At 43.4% G+C, this 17527-nt stretch overlaps 1 protein-coding gene across 1 annotated transcript in view; it reads left to right on the forward strand.

The window, feature by feature from the left end:
• The window catches only part of wdr90 (WD repeat domain 90), a 50380-nt gene that overhangs the window by 3342 nt on the left and 29511 nt on the right, over positions 1-17527 (forward strand). The window contains exons 3-18 of the mRNA XM_036132006.1: positions 137-313; positions 421-559; positions 2529-2699; positions 2875-3001; positions 3138-3205; positions 3801-3913; positions 4053-4262; positions 6837-6899; positions 7007-7075; positions 7185-7295; positions 8059-8204; positions 8304-8361; positions 9312-9430; positions 15818-15979; positions 16065-16195; positions 16329-16445. Of these exons, the coding sequence (XP_035987899.1) occupies positions 137-313; positions 421-559; positions 2529-2699; positions 2875-3001; positions 3138-3205; positions 3801-3913; positions 4053-4262; positions 6837-6899; positions 7007-7075; positions 7185-7295; positions 8059-8204; positions 8304-8361; positions 9312-9430; positions 15818-15979; positions 16065-16195; positions 16329-16445 (1981 nt within the window). The remainder of the gene's footprint in view (positions 1-136; positions 314-420; positions 560-2528; positions 2700-2874; positions 3002-3137; positions 3206-3800; positions 3914-4052; positions 4263-6836; positions 6900-7006; positions 7076-7184; positions 7296-8058; positions 8205-8303; positions 8362-9311; positions 9431-15817; positions 15980-16064; positions 16196-16328; positions 16446-17527) is intronic.

Below are 17527 nucleotides of genomic sequence, written 5' to 3' on the forward strand. Positions count from 1 at the left end.
CTAACTGATTCTACTTACCTACTTTGACACCTTCTTCTGACTTTTGACTATTGAGCCGATGGGACAAGTGAATTTCTCCACTGTGAGATCAATAAAGCTTATCTTATCTTTGCTTTGTCTGTTAACAATTTTGCAGGACAAGACGCTGAAGTGTCCCGTGTTTCGGATCAAGGGTCCTGTTCCCGCCAACAGCTACATCCTGCTGCCCAAAAACCCCGAGCACTCCCTGCGTCTGACCGGCCGCTACTTCTACCTTCTCTTCAGGCCCACGCCTGGCAAATACTTCATGGTCCACCTCGATGTCGCTGTGGAGGTATCTGCACCAACCGTCCTGGTTCGGTCCGGTGAATGCTGAGGGGTCGTTGGGTTTGCGTATCTAAACCACGTGTCCTTTCCGCTGTGCTTCAACGTGTGCTGCAGGAGGGTCAGGTGGTCCGCATCTCCTTCTCCAACATGTTTAAAGAGTTCAAGTCCACGGCGACGTGGCTTCAGTTTCCATTCCTCTGTGGAGCGGCGAAGGATTCGGTCTATGAGAACACGTCGAGATCCACCAGACACGGTAAAACACGCGTTCACACGGGGTTGGAAGCTCAAATTATGAGCCAAAGGTGCAGCGCATTGGAGAAATATTCACATCACTTGATCATTTTGCCACTTAATGACCACATATTTGACTATCTGATAGGTCACTAGGGATGGGTATCGTTAAGGATTTATCGATGCTACCACCCTTAACGATACTCCTTATCGATCCGCTATTTTATCGATACTTAATACTCAAACAAAAGGGTAAAAACACAAATCATGATCACATGACTGGTTTATTTTTTAAACATTTGGAACATAAGCAAACAAAATAAAAGTACAAAATATTTTGTAAGAAATAAAAACATTATATAAATAACTTATTTATATTTATATATATATATAGATATAGATATATAGATATATAGATATAGATATATATAGATATAGATATATATATATATATATATATATATGTGTATATATATATATATCTATATATATATATATAAATATAAATTTTTATATATATAAATCAATTTTTTATATAAATAATATATAAAAAAACATTGGATAAAAAGTATGTTCTAGGAGAAATATGTACAATGACAAGACAGAAAATGATTAACAACACCCTAAATATGCTCAAAACAAAAAAAAGAACTCTGTAAAATAATTTCAAGTATTAAATAATATTTTTCCCTGAGTCCAAACTACATTTTTATATTGTTATTTTAACCAAAAAGATGGCAGAGACGGCCATAGTTCATGAGCTGAATAAATGAGAGGCTGCACATGAATCAGTTACAGGGAGGATCTATTTAAGTGCAACAGTTTCAGAGGAAAAAAAATACTATTACCTGTTAAATATTTATAATTTATTTACATCCCGCTTTGTAATCTAGTTGAAGCTTTGCTCACGCGGGACTCATTTTCAACAGGAAACAAACTTCAAGCTGAATTTGCTGCAGCAGCACGGCGACGCTGCCTGACTGACCGCCTGTCAGAGCTTTCAAAGCGGGAAGAGACGGTAAACTCAGAGCAGTCGCTGCTTTTACTTGTTGCCAAATTCTAAAACAAAATGGAAAAAAATCGCTCGATCCATTGCTTGTCACTTTTGATTAAAAAAAAAAGACTAAAGAAGTCTGAGAAGTTGCTAAACATCCTTGATGAACGTAAGCGAGGCGGACATGTGACAGCTGTTAGCCCCTCCCATCAGTTCCCCCGCCGTGTTTCTTACGGTGGAGAAGATCAGCCAAACAATGTTTGGTTTGGAGTCTCCCTGAGAAATGAGGGCAACCTTAAAAATACCGTTAAGAGGACCGATGAGGCTGAAGCTAGTGGCCCTGGAGCCGTTTTGATACCCATCCCTGGTGGAAACAGCAGCAAGTTAGAGTTAGATTTAGGTCTGGACTTTGACTAGGCCGTTCTAACCTATAAATCTGATCTGAACCATCCCATAATACCTCAGGCTGCGTATTCAGGCTGGTTCTCCTGCTGGAAGGAGAACCTCCACCTCAGTCTCAGGTTCTCCTCCAGGATGGTCCTGATTTAAATCCATCAGCTCTGACCTGCTTCCCTCAGCATGATGCTGCCTCCACCGTGCTTCAGGGTGGAGATGTTGTGTTCTTTGCGACGTTAAGTTTTAGTTTTAATCCTCACATCAGACAAGTGGTTAATTTAGGGTTGTCAGAGTGCAAATTCTTGCCCCACTGTTTAGATTTAATTTGTAAAAACGTTTGAGAGTCATGTAATGGTGCTTCTCCTACACGTGTTTGCACCACTTTGTCTGGTTCTGTCACACATAAGTCCCAATAAAAGCCGTGAAAGCTTCTTGTTGTTATCAGGCACTGTGGTGACGTTATTTTTGTCTAGGAACAAGCAGAAAACATGAAGCCCAGAGAGCAGAGCTGCTCTCCACCACTTTGTACCGTTCTTCTATCCATCTGCAGGTCCAGGGTGCTGTTGCATTATCTGGTGTTGCTTGTGTTTATCTAATCCAGGTTTAGTGGGTCCCGCTCCCCCTTCAGTGCGCTGGACCTGCCTGGTGATGGATCTGCGCTTCACGCTTTCTGTCTACCTCAATCGTCACCACAGTCACCTGAAGAGCGTCAAGCTTTGTGCCAACATGCTGGTGAAGAACATGTTCACCAGCGAGCTGCTGCTGGATCCCGGTGAGAAGATCCAGTAAAGCAATATTCTCTTTTTAAACTGTGAATAAGTAGGAACAAGATTTGAAAATCTCTTGGAGTAAAGGTGGAAAAAAAGACATTTAGTGTAATATTTAGTATTTCCTGGTTGTGTCAGATCTGATGCTTCAACTGCTTCTTTATTATTTCTTCTCAACAGGAGTTTCCTTCAGTGAAGCAAAGCAACGAGGTCTTTCTTCTTCTCAGGGAACTGGTCCGATTCCCAGGGAGATGTCTTTCCCTGTGCCTAAAGGAAGCTGCTGGAATGACCTTTATGATCACATAAAGTACGGCAACCTCCCCAGGACACCATAAGTGTTACACATTTGTAAAGGGGAACCCTGCTCTTAAGCGCTTTCATGAAAAGACCGCCGACCGCGTCTCTGTGGGAAGATAATAACTCTGACTTATTATGTTTAATAGATTTCCTTCAGAAGGCACAAAGCTCCCCTTTGACTCCATTCAAAAACAGGATCTAAATCCAAAGCCTAGTGAGTAACGTCAGTCGACTTCTTTCACTCCCTTCAAATCTGTTTTTATTTTTTCAAAATTAAGCTTCATTTCTTCAGATTCAGACCCACAGAAAACCTGTTTTTGCACAAACCAACATGTTTGGTGAGATCAGAAACCGGCAGCCATTGTGTTTTTTTCCAGTTAGCTCGTTGCCAGAGCCACTAATTAATTAATAGTCTGAGTTGGTTCAGGTTACGTTCTCATTGAAACGTCCTGTGAGGGTTTTTTGTGTGTGGAAATAAACAAATCTTGCGAGGTGACGCAGTTTACTTTAACAAAGTTACCTAAACCACAAGTTGCAACAATAAAAAACTGATTATGGCACTTCTAGGTTTATTATGTTCACAATTTGAGGTGACATAGCTGTGTTTTTTTTTTTTTTTTTTTGTTTTGTTTTTTTTGCCCAAACCGGTTTTTGTATGCCTGTCAGAAGTAGTGAAGGATAATTACACCTTCCAGCCCATTCAGTGCACAGGAAAGCCAGTCATTTTTTGTGTTTTGTAAAATAAAAACTGTGAAACGACACATAATGATGCTTTTCAAACCACTGATTTCCAGTTATTTCTTTTCCAGGAAGTGCTTCAAACCAAAGAAGCCCGGTGACGGATGAGTGCCCCTTTGCCAAAGTCAGCAGAGAGGTTCAACACCGTGTTTTGCTCAGTCAGCAGATCGCTGCCCCAACACTAGTAAAAGCGCTTTATTTACATTCCTATATTCAGCTTTTATGTTTTCAGGCTGCACACATGTTTTTGTGAAAGTAGCAAAGATTGTTTGACTTAAAAAAATCTATCTATAGATGCTTGATTGCTTGTTTTGTCTTCTCAGCTACCAGGAAGCCGAGCAGCTTTCCGGTCCTCCCTGGCCGAGTTTAGCCCGAAGGACTGGGCTCGCCATGATGAGGTCCAGCTGCAGGATGCAGCGGCCTGCAGTCCGGGTCACGTCTCATCCGGGCCGCACCGTCGGACAGATGACGGGGGAATCCATGTGTTCGTTCATCCTGAAGAGGCTCTGAGCACACATGGAAGTGAAGATGAGGTGACGCTTCATGCACTTACTCACCAGATTATCTCCTCAACTAAATCTAAAACCAAATCCACAGAGATGTGACTCTGTGGATTTGGTTTCACAGATTTGTTCTTCTATTGTTTGTTTTTTTGTCGCTTAAATATTCAATCAGGCAAATTTAAAATACCGTATTTTTTGGACTGTAAGTCGCACTTTTTTCATAGTTTAGCCGATCCTGCGACTTACAGTCAGGAGCGACTTATATATCAGTTTTAAATGGTAATCCATACTGACCAAGATGAACCAAGGAGTAATCATTGCCGTTTAATAGCTGCAAGAGGGCTCGCTAGGCCGGTAAAAACAATATGCTGCTCCTACACTACTTAAACATTAATTAAAATATTAACTTATAGACAACAAAGACCGAACACATGCACATATGTTGTTTCTCTGTTTCAGTCTGCATTCATGCAGCAGAGCGTTGGGTGGAGCAGTTCAAAGGAACCAGACCATGATAGAACCTGTTATTTGGCTGTCAGTGAAGCTAACAGCAGCTAGCGCTAGCTTACAGCTCTGATGTCCGGGCGGTTTAAAACTTCACTGATGCACTGAGCTTTATGTTGCTCTGAAACATCCGTGTCGTACTGTTAGCTTAGCATGTAGCACCTCTACGCTCACGGTCTGATTTCAGCGTAATTAGACCGTGATTCCCGGTTGGAGTTGGCGGCTTTTACGCTAATTTACTGTATTTTTTCTCCCAGCTCTGTTCCATATTATTCAGCTGGTTGTGGATGCAGCTGTGTAATTTACTAAGTTGCCTTACCTGATTAAATGTCGGTTTTTAGTCTTGGATTGTGTGAAATAAATGTCTAAAGAAATGTGTTCAGTCCAGTGCAATGAATATGTTTTGTTTTTTTGTTTTTTTTTGACTGATGCGAGTTATATTCTGGAGCGACTTATAGTCCGAAAAATACTGTATTTGCCACTTCACAGATTTGTTCTCCTTTTTTTGCTTTGTTTTGTTGCTTAAATATTCAATCAGTCAAATTTAAAATAAGTAAACACCAAAACAAGATTTGAAATAATGTTTTCATTTACTAAGCTATCCAAGCCAACCTGACCCAACATGAAGAACAGGAACAAAGCGCTTGAACAGAACCGGTCTGACGACAGGAAGTTGGCTGAAAGATCTTAAAATTAAGAACGGATGAGAATCTGAGTGTTTCCAGGAAAAGGTTACAGAACCATTTCTAAGGTGTTTGGACTCCAGGGAACCGCTGTGATAACCATTATCCAAAGACAGAGAACATCTGAAACATTGAAGAACCGGTGAAGTGGTTACCAACATTACTCCAGGAGGGCATCACTCATCTAGCCTCGTGAGACCATCCTGATCTCGCGAGCTTTCAAGGTTTCACTCGCAGATCAGTCTGGCTACTCTCCGTTAAAGAAAATTTGGAGCCGTTCACCAAACGAACGTCCAATCAGCGTTGGCTTTGAGGCGGGTTGAGGTGTGACGCAACGAGAAGCGCGACAGTTCAGTCTAAAGAACATGGCGGCTTCAGCCGGTGAAACTAGCGTTAGCGTGGCTATAGAGCAAGTTTTATCGGAATTACAGAGTATTTCTTTGCTGAGCTAACGAGCCTTTACCTGCAGCAGCAAGAGTAGCTTGGCTTGTGGTTGTGTTTTCGTCGTCGCTCGTAACAGAGTGACGACGAATCTGATTGGTTCATTTGGCCCGTCTATCACCAACATAGGCCAATCAGCTAACCAGTATTTTCGGCCCTTCCCAAAATTACTTCAACGGAAGGTTTCCAGATGGATATGCGGAGCAAATCTATCTGGCGGAGTCAGGTAATCACTCATCCAGGAGCTCACAGAAGAACATCTGCAGGCCTCACTGACTACATTAGGATCAGAATTCGTGATTAAACAATAAGAAAGAGAGACTAGACTTTTAGCGAAAAACACGCCATGATGGTCCCCAGGACTTTTAGAGACTTTCAGGGAAGGTTTGCGTCCTGTTACAGAAAAAGAACCTGATACCCACAATCACCCACGGGGGTGGGAGGTTTTGGTCCTACTTGCTTGAATTCTGCGCTCTGCCAGAAGATCTTGAAGGAGAACGTCCAAGATCACATGGGTTATGCAGCAGAACCAGGAAGTCCACCTCTGAATACCTAAAATTAACCAGATTGATTGAGTGGCCTAGTCCAAGTCCGGCCTAAACGGGATGGAACTTGAAAACCTTCCTATGTGACTAAATTTAAACCAGAAAAGTGGGCTAAAATGTGACGCACTGATTTCATGTTATCTGGCTTGATGTCAGTTTTTGCTGCCAAAAATAACATAAGCAGATATTATATTTAGTTATGTTATTAGGGGGCATGATAGGGTCAGGTTGTTTCTGTTAAATTTAATTATTTAGAACCTATTTTGTGACAAAGTGGGACAAACAAGCAAAAACAAGACATCTGTAAGGCAGCAAATACTTTTTCACAGTCCTATGTCTTCAGAACTTTCTCCACATTTTCTGTTTTATTTCTCAGCATAAAATCCGGTGCAATAAATAATAAAAAAACAGTTTAACTTCTTGTGTTCCAGGTGGTGTGCGCCTCTGTGTCACATCCTGTTTCTTTGCCCTCATTCAAGGAAAGCAAGCAGCAGGTACATCATTAAAAACAATTAAAGAGCTTCCAAGAAATGCTTTCAGAGTCGTTAAAGAACGAGTGCGTGAATGTGAAAAAACCTTTTTCTGTTTTTCTCTACATCAGAACCTGCTGCCCGACCCGATCCTGAGGCTCAGTCGAGTCATCGGCTTTGGAGGCGCCACCACTAGACACGTATGTTGGACCCACTCTACACAAGCTTTAAAGGAAGGGCTGCTTAATGAGTGAAACATTGAAGCTGGGTTATTTAGATGGTTAATAATAGAACCTCGTTATGCTGCAGGCCCTTTGGACCAAGTCAGGGGACGCAGTGGTGTATCCGTGTCACGCCATCATCGTATCCATGAAGATAGCGACTAACGAGCAGAGATTCTTCGTTGGCCACACCGATAAGGTACACCGGCAGATTCCAGCTAAATATAGTCTGAGGGCCGGGCCCTAAGGGGGGGGGGGGGGGGGGGGGGGGGGGGGGGGGTCCGAGGGTTCCTAGGGTTCCTAGGAGGGTCTCTTCCCTCAGTATGAGCTGGACAGTGTTGCTGGGCGGAGTTCCTCCCTGGACCCCCAGATCATCACAGTTTACCATGGATGGATGGACGGATGGACGGACGGATGGATGGGTGGATTGATTGATGGACGGACGGACGGATTGATGGATGGATGGACGGACGGATGGGTGGATGGATGAATGGGCGGATGGACAGATGGATGGATGGACGGATGGATGGGTGGATTGATTGATGGACGGATGGATGGGTGGATTGATTGATGGACGGATGGATGGACGGACGGATGGATGGGTGGATTGATTGATGGACGGACGGATGGATGGATGGATGGACGGATGGATGGGTGGATTGATTGATGGACAGATGGATGGATGGATGGACGGACGGACGGATGGATGGATGGACGGACGGATGGGTGGATGGACGGTCGGATGGGTGGATGGATGAATGGGCGGATGGACAGATGGATGGATGGACGGATGGATGGGTGGATTGATTGATGGACGGATGGATGGGTGGATTGATTGATGGACAGATGATTGATTGATGGACGGACGGACGGATGGATGGATGGATGGACGGATGGATGGATGGATGGACAGACAGATGAATGATGGATGGATGGATTATTCTCCTCCTGTGTCTCTGCAGATTTCTGCTCTGGCCTTTAACGGCGGCTCCACCCTGCTGGCCTCGGCTCAGAGCGGCAGCAGCAGCGCGGTGCGGCTGTGGAGCTACAGCCGAGGAAGCTGCCTGTCCACGATCAGGACCCACGGCCGTTCGTTATGCTGCCTGAGGTAAAGTCAGCCCTGAACTCACTCCTCCGTCACTCCGTCATGCTGCTGCCACCGTGGAGTCTAAACTTCAACCATGATTTCTTTTATTCTTCTTTTAAGCTTCTCGCACGGCGGAGGCTTTCTCTGTGGAGTGGGTAAAGACAGACACAACAAAACGGTGAGGTCCACCAGGGTAAAATGTTCCACATGAGAACTCAGCAGGTTGCTGTTTATTTCTGCACCAACACATTTAGCTCCAGCTGCATCCCACATTCAACTGGCAACACTTAGATCATGATGTTATTGGACAGCACATGCTCAGGTAACTACCCCTAAATAATTACCGTAGTTTCAGACCATAAGGCGCACTAAATATTCTTCCCAAGTGTGTAATATCACTCCTCCATGTCCACAGCTCTCTATCCGTCTCTGTGGGAGGACAGAGTAGCTGGACTACACTCCCCTGTTTCTAACATAAGGCCAAAATAAACTTTATATTTAATTAACTTACTAAGTTTATTTATCCAGGCTGCCTTACATGAATGCACTTCTAGTTTAGACATTACAGTCAGGCAGTCTGGTAGACAGCTCAGGGGTCCTCAGGTAGTGACACAGTGTACCGTAATGCTCCTAATATCCATTGATCGGAGCGGCTTCTTTGCTAACCAAAGTCGTATTTACACATTTTAACAGATTTATGAGCTCATTGTACCACATAGAATCAGTCAGTAAACGGTGATCATAGATAAAACACACCGTCAATATTTGAGAAGATTTAAGGATTTTAAGTGTGCCTTATAGTCTGGAAAATACGGTAAGTTGACAATTTCTTTAATATTCTAAATGTCAAACTTTCCTCCAAAACAAAAAACATTTTTATTTTAGTTTATATTCCACAATATACCACAAAATACCTATTAAACATCTATAAACTGCTATTTACGGCCCTGTCGTGCTGCCGGCTTCATCTGAGTGGCTAAAGGCAGCTCTGCTGGCTTGTTTTTGTCTGTTTGTGACAGAAACCTTTAGAGAGAGTCTTGTCAGGCAGTTTTCTGAACATTTTCATAATGTAGCAGCAAAGTTGATGTGTCAGTTGTTTCTTCTGGTGTAATTTCTTGTTTTTTTTAGATGGTGGTGGTGTGGAACACCCTAAACGTTTCTAAAGGTGGAGAGGTGACCATCTTAGCCAAAGCACACACAGATGTGGACATTATTACCATGAAGATTGCCTTCTTTGACGACACAAGGTATCCTGCTTCTTCCTACTGTTTTTAAACATCTTTACGTATTTAAATTTACCATCTTCTGGAATTCAATTAAATTTTATTTATATAGCGCCAAATCATGAAACGTGTCATCTCAAGGCACTTTACAAAGTCAAGTTCAATCATATTATACAGATTGGGTCAGATTATACAGAATAGTCAAAAATGTCCTATATAAGGAAACCAGTTGATTGCATCAAAGTCCCGACAAGCAGCATTCACTCCTGGAGAACCGTAGAGCCACAGGGAGAGTTGTCTGCATTGTACATGGCTTTGCAGCAATCCCTCATACTGAGCAAGCATGAAGCGACAGTGGGAAGAAAAACCACCCATTAGCGGGAAGGAAAAACCTCCGGCAGAACCGGGCTCAGTATGAACGGTCATCTGCCTCGACCCACTGGGGTTACAGAAGACAGAGCAGAGACACAACAAGAGAGACAAAAAAGCACAGAAGCACACATTGATCTAGTAATCTGTTCTACATTAGATGGTAGTAGCGGGTGAGCCGTCTTCTCTGGATGATGTCACAGTTAACACAATGCTAGACCAGGTGTACCTACTATGAAGAAAAAAGAGAGAGAGCAAAAAGTTAAAGCAGAAATGACAACACATAATGCATAATTGAAGAACAGTAGAACTCAATAGAGTGAGAAAATTAGATCCTGATATACTCCAGCAGCCTAAGCCTATAGCAGTAAAACTATAAAGGTAGCTGAGAGTAACATGAGCCACTAGTTATAATTTTTGTCAAAAAGAAAAGTTTTAAGCCTAGTCTTAAAAGTAGACAGGGTGTCTGCCTCACGGACCAAAACTGGGAGTTGGTTCCACAGGAGAGGAGCCTGATAGCTAAAGGATCTGCCTCCCATTCTACTTTTAGTGACTCTAGGAACCACCAGCAGACCTGCAGTCTGAGAGCGAAGTGCTCTGTTAGGAACATACGGGGTAATCAGAGCTCTGATATATGATGGAGCTTGATTATTAAGGGCTTTATACGTTAGAAGAAGAATTTTAAATTCTATTCTTGATTTAACAGGAAGCCAATGAAGGGAAGCTAAAATTGGAGAAATATGATCCCTCTTGTTGATTTTCATCAGAACTCTTGCTGCAGCATTTTGGATCAGCTGAAGGCTTTGAACTGCATTTTGTGGACTTCCTGATAGTAAAGAATTACAATAGTCCAGCCTTGAAGTAACAAATGCATGGACCAGTTTTTCGGCATCACTCCTGGACAGAATGTTTCTAATTTTGGCGATATTCCTGAGGTGAAAAAAGGAAACTCTGGAAACCTGTTTAATATGGGATTTAAATGACATGTCTTGGTCAAAAATAACACCAAGATTTTTTACTTTATTACCAGAGGCCAGGTTAATGCCACCCAGATTAAGTGATTGATTAAGAACTTTATTTTTTGAAGACTCTGGCCCAAAGATTACAACTTCGGTCTTGTCAGAATTTAAATGCAGGAAATTTAAAGTCATCCAGCTTTTGATGTCATCAAGACATGACTGCAGTCGAAGTAACTGATTGGATTCATCAGGATTTATGGATAAATATAGCTGAGTGTCATCAGCATAACAGTGGAAATTAATCCCATGCTGTCTGATAATTTTGCCAATCGGAAGCATATATATAGTAAAGAGAATTGGTCCAAGGACTGAACCCTGTGGTACTCCACAAGTGACCCTAGAGTTTGAGGAAGATTTATTATTAACATGAACAAATTGGAATCTGTCTGACAGATAAGATTTAAACCAGCCTAATGCTTTTCCCTTAATCCCTACAGTATGCTCAAGTCTTTGTAGGAGAATATTGTGATCAACTGTATCAAATGCAGCACTGAGATCTAACAGGACAAGTACAGACACAAGTCCATTATCTGAGGCCATGAGAATATCATTAGTGACCTTCACCAGAGCTGTTTCAGTGCTATGATGAGCTCTGAAGCCTTTGGTTTGCTCTGTTTACTGGAAATAACATCTCACTAGAACATACAGAACATGTATTAGCACCTCTGTTAAAATGCGTAAAAGTCCTTAGAATTGATTAATCTTTTATTGCAGCATCATTTTCTGACACTGTAAAAAAAAAAAAAAGGAATAGAACATTTCATCTTTAAATTTGATGGCATTTATTCAGTGTGGGGAAGAAATCTCTTTATTATGGAAATATTATTTACCTGGCACCAGTGGTCAGCTTGGTCCCTGCTCCTAAGCAGGTACCATCAGAGCCGAGTCGGGACTACGTAGCCACAGGTAGTGGCCATGGCCGTGGTCAGCCGGAGTGAGCAGAAAAAAAACAGATCGCCATTTTCTAAGCTAGCTGTGGAATCGTCAGCGCTTCTGTGCATCGGACACAGCAATATTCAGCAGCAGCTAGAACAGAGGAGGCTCCGACTGATTGTTGAAGCTCAGATCCAGGAGGAGCCATGCAGCTTTCGTCTCGCCTGGGGAACAGAGGACCAGATTTTTACCCCTGCACAATCGCTGAGGGGGTCATAGGAGTATCTCTGGTCTTCATGTGTTTTGTGCATTTGGAGAAGGCTTATGACCGTGTCCACTGAGATATTTTGTGTGTTGTGCTGGGGGAGTATAGGGTATCTGGTTGACTTTTAAGGACTATCTAGTTCTCTTATGTCTACATTCTTGGCCCAAAGTCGGGCCTGTTCCCTGTGGGACTCCACCAGGGCTGCCCCTTCTCACTGATCCTGTTTGCAGTTTAATGGACAGGAACCTCAAGGAGTAGGCGTGCAGAGGAAGGTATCTGTTTTTTGCAGATGACCTGGTTCTGTTGCGTTCTTCGGGTCATGACTTCCAGCGTGCCATGGAGACATTTGCTGCTGCATGTGAAGCGTCCAGGATGAGAGTCAGCTCCTCTCAGTGTGAGGCCAGAAAAAGGAGGACCGCCCCCTCTGGGCTGGGGGGTCGGTCTCTGTCTCAGCTGAAGGAGTTTAAGGGCCTGATCTTCAAAGATTCCAAATAAGGAGTGCTAAATGGCGCGGACAGAAAGAAAACTGTCTGATTACTGAGTAATGAGGGGGCGTGTTGCGCCTGATCTTCAAAGACTGCGTCCCCAGAGGGTAAGACGAGAAAACATATTTGGTTCGCCCTGTTTGAATGAGTAAACTGTGTGTAGGCAACGACTGGCAGTTTGGGAGCTGCTGTCAAAGAAAGAGGAAGATTAAATCCTTCACAGAAAATCTACAGACTCACAGAGCCGTTTTAATATTTCTGCTATGTAACTTTTTCTTAGAGTCAATATTTATTGTTCGAACGTAATGAAAAAAGGATATTTTTAGTCAGCAGAGGTTCTGCAAAACATAAGAAGAAAAACATTTTTTTTTTTTTTTATCAGAGTTTAGTAAGAAAATATTGCAGCTGAGAAATATATTCCTGCTCAGTGACATGTACCCTGCGGATAGAATGGAGGCATGGATGGAATAACATTTTAAAGACATACTATGCAACATTTTCAGTTAATTATTGTGTTCCATACCGTTTTGGATGATTAAATGAGTCATTTCAGGTCGAACAAAGGTTTTCTCGGCCGCCCTGGTGGTCTGTGGGGGAAATACCGTACTTGCAATGCGGTACCGCGCGCGAGCTATTTTTAGAAACACAACGTCACGATGACGTCACATCACGTGGTACGCAGTGGGGCAAGCTTGCATAGTCCGCCGCTGTGTCGCTGTAAAAGAGACGTGCGTTAGCCTAGGTTTTACTCGGTAAACAAATGCTTTTTCCAAATCTAAGACCATGGTTTTTAAACATTGTTGCTATGGAACGTGCAACAGCGACTCGAGTTACGCTGATCGGCCGCATATGAAGGATGTTTTCTTCAAGACTGCCAAGGAGAAATGTGTACGCTTGGAACACCGGGGCGGTCGGCCTACACAACAGTTCAACCCGGAAAAAGTTATCAAATTCAAGTACATATGTAGCAAGCATTTTGTCGGAGGAAAGGGCCCAACCGAAGAACAACCTGACCCAATTCCAGCGACATCAAGTCAAGGTAAGAGTATTTTGGTGGCCGACATGTTAATAAAGTAGCGCCTGCTACCATGATAGCATATAGGCTATCATGGTAGCAGGCGCTAACATGATAGCCTGCTACCAGGATAGCTTACTCAAAAACATTTCAAATGAGACAAACATTAAACATATACCCATTCCTGGACGGTGATTGCAAACAACAACAAAAAAAACGGCCGACGCTGCCTTGATCGCCGCGCAGGAAAAAAAAAAACAAAGCTTACCGTTCATCAACTCGGCCAGTTTTCCAGTCTTTTTTTAAGCCCTCGAACCTCAAGCCATCGTTTGAGCTGAAGGTTGGTGTGTTCTTCGACAGTGCGACCAGTAATCCGTGTGCCTGGGACATCGTCTTGGGAAAGTTTAACGGCTGTAAAGTCGGTCATATCTGTTATCCGTGCGTTCTCTCCTGTATGCGTTCTCTCCTGTATGCCCTACCTAACCGGCAAAAGGGGCGTTGCTCTTGAGACGGTGACGTCACGTGCGCGGTACCGCATTGCAGGAGCCCTCGGCCCGCACACACAGAAGTCTCGCTTTACGGCGAGAACTCCATGTGTTTTTGCCCTGCCATTCACTATATGCACGCGCGAAAGCAACAACAAAGAACCACGTGTTAACCTCAAATAAACATGCAAGCATATTGAGTTTTATTATTATTATTATTATTTATTTATTTTTATTTTTTATTTTTTTTATGTTGGTGAGACGCTACCGCGGCGGCCTCGCCAAGATAGCGCTGCGGGAAACCCTGATGTTCATACCTTCACTGTGTTAGTCATTGTTTGCCGTTTTTTCCACTTTTCGTTGCGTTCGCCTGTCTGCTAAGCTCAAAACAACCGCGCCTGGCTTGACGGAGAAACCAGAACAGCTGAGCATCTTTATGACAGTGCACTTTTACTTTCGCCCTCTGGGGGGATCCTCGCTGGAAAATCAACCCCGGTTGCATAGTATACCTTTAACAATGATGGATATTATTTATGGTGTTCTTTAAGTGTCTCAGAGTACTAGAAACAAAACACTAAAAAAATCCAAAAGACAAAAAATAACTAAAGTTAAATTTAAACAATTACATATCAATCATAGAACCTGGAGAACTGACTCTGCCAGCTGTCAGCTCCTCCCCAACCATCTGAGTCCCAGAAGGAGCCGTACGGTTAAACAGCTGATTTACCTCCAGCTGCTCACAACCGCCGCTTGAGCCAAAATATTGCAAACCAAAGAAGCACCAAAATAATTTAATACAACATAACTGCACTTCGATCGCTGGAGATCCCTGCAAAACTGCACAGATGAGCCGGTATAGATGATGGATGAAAGTTACAGAGCCCGTATTGGAACAATGAGGGAGAGCGTTATGGGTAACTGGTGGAGGCGCTTTTCTAGAATGATCCCCGATTAAAGCTAGAGTTTGGGATTTTTCCGGAAGTTTCCCCAAGTCCCTTTTTTAATAACTGCACAAGACCGTCTTACCTGCTCTTCCAGTCTTCAGGGAAAAATCTCCCAAATCCACTCTGGTCTTTATTATTTCCTCTTCTTATAAACATGAACACGGTTTGCTTCATGCAACTCTCAGTTCATGTTCAAAGTCTACGGTGAGAGCAGCGGAGCTACAATGAACAGCTAACACCAAAGCTAACCGCTAACCTAGCTCCTAAGCTAACCGCTAAGCTAACGGGATACATAAACACTAGAAGTGCGCAGCCAGCAAGCGGAAACTAGGAAGGAACGAGCACGAACAGTGCCGTTATGTGAGCGCGTCAGAATGATGACATGTGGGACAACCTGAGGGGGTGGGGGGGGGGGGGGGGGGGTGAGAGCAGAACCAGAACTCTGACCAATCCCTGCCATTTGGACCGAATGGCAGGGATTGGTCAGAGTTTTTGCAGGCCTGCAGCTCCCACAGAGATCGAATTATTTTAACCTCCTTTTTGTGGATACATGATGTATTAACTACTGCCAGGAAGGACGATTTTTCACAAGTGTGGCGAGCATGCTTAGAGGTGGAATTCTTCAGTGTGATATTATGCAAAGAATCCATTTATTTTCAGGCTCTTTACCAGCAAAGTGTCAAACGTCCTGTATTTGCTATCTGCTTTTCATCTGATAATAATTTCAGTGTTTATGTGCTGGACTGGCTTCACGATACAGAGAGAAAAAATCTGAAGTGGTGAAAGCAGCCTTGGTGCCTTGGTGTAAATTGGTTAAAAGATTACAGTCCTGCCAAATAACAGCAGTTAAACGTTGCCTCATTATTGATGATTATTGATGATTTCTGGATGTTACGTGATTCATTGCTGCTGAAAAACTGTAAAACCGAGCTAATCTGGGGCCCTGCTGCCCTCAGGATGGTGTCATGCGGGCGAGAAAACATCCGTCTGTGGAGGGTGCGGAACGGGACCCTGCGGTCCTGCCCGGTCCACCTGGGCGAGTACCACTCTCTGGACTTCACCGACGTGGCCTTTGAGGAGGGGATCTCCTCTGATCAGCACGTTGATGACCGAACGCTGTCAGTCAAGTTCTCAGCATGAAAACATTTCTTATCTGCATCTGTTTTAGCTTTTCTTACTAAAGTAATTTTGTTTTTCGCTCAGCTTTGCCAGCACTCGAAGCGGCCACATCTTTGAGATAGACTACAGCAGAGTAGCGGTTAAAAACGTGAGGAGGTTGCTGCCTGCACAGCAGCAGCATGCAGAGCGCAGGGAGAAACAGACCTTCAACACCGGTGGGCTGAAATAACATCAGTGCTCTGCTTATTCCCTTATAATTTAAATCTATTAAGACTGTTAAGATTGCTTTAACAGATTAATAATTCCCTACAGGGTGTGTAACTCAGATTTTGTATATTTGTATCCCAGGTCCAGGAATTGCCATCAACAGCATCAGCGTTTCTTCTTCATTCTGCGCCACCGGCTCTGAAGATGGCTTCCTGCGGCTCTGGACCCTCGATTTCTCCTCTGTCATTTTAGAGGCTGGTAGGACAGCAGGGAAGGGGGGGGGGGGGGATTTTTACCTGGGGTAAACTAACGTTCCCAACAGTTTCAGCTCTGCAGGCGGCCAGCTGAAGGTCATGCATGCTCAGATTGACGTAATTGGGGGGCTATTATCATGGCCTGGAGTCGTTTTAGAGGATGCACATAGCACTCTGGGAGGGAGACTCATAGTTTTATTTTTTTATAGTTTTGCAAGCATGAATTCAACCTTTCAGTCCAGAGTTATGGAAAATTTAGCTCTCTTTTAACACTCTTTTAAAAACGTAGATATAGTTTTAGCTAGACTCAGACTGCTTAACCGTGTCTATGTTTAACATTTATTTAAAAGTTTCAAAAATAAAATAACCACTAGTCAACTTTTAATGCGGTACCGCGCGCGAGCTATTTTTAGAAACACAACGTCACAATGACGTCACATCACGTGGTACGCAGTGGGGCAAGCTCCTGAAACCTGCCGCTGCTTTGCTTTAAAAGAGACATGCGTTAGCCTAGGTTTTACTCGGTAAACGACTGCTTTTTCCAAATCTAAGACCATGGTTTTTAAACATTGTTGCTATGGAACGGGCAACAGCGACTCGAGTTACGCTGATCGGCCGTATATGAAGGATGTTTTCTTCAAGACTGCCAAGGAGAAATGTGTACGCTTGGAACACCGGGGCGGTCGGCCTACACAACAGTTCAACTCGGAAAAAGTTACCAAATTCAAGTACATCTGTAGCAAGCATTTTGTCGGAGGAAAGGGCACAACTGAAGAACATCCTGACCCAATTCCAGCGACATCAAGTCAAGGTAAGAGTATTTTGGTGGCCGACATGTTAATAAAGTAGCGCCTGCTACCATGATAGCATATAGGCTATCATGGTAGCAGCCGCTAACATGATAGCCTGCTACCAGGATAGCTTACTCAAAAACATTTCAAATGAGACAAACATTAAACATATACCCATTCCTGGACGGTGATTGCAAACAACAACAAAAAAAAACGGCCGACGCTGCCATGATCGCCGCGCAGAAAAAAAAAACAAAGCTTACCGTTCATCATCTCGGCCAGTTTTCCAGTCTTT

The sequence above is a fragment of the Fundulus heteroclitus genome, unplaced genomic scaffold, assembly GCF_011125445.2.
Source record: "Fundulus heteroclitus isolate FHET01 unplaced genomic scaffold, MU-UCD_Fhet_4.1 scaffold_47, whole genome shotgun sequence".
Classification (NCBI taxonomy): domain Eukaryota; kingdom Metazoa; phylum Chordata; class Actinopteri; order Cyprinodontiformes; family Fundulidae; genus Fundulus; species Fundulus heteroclitus.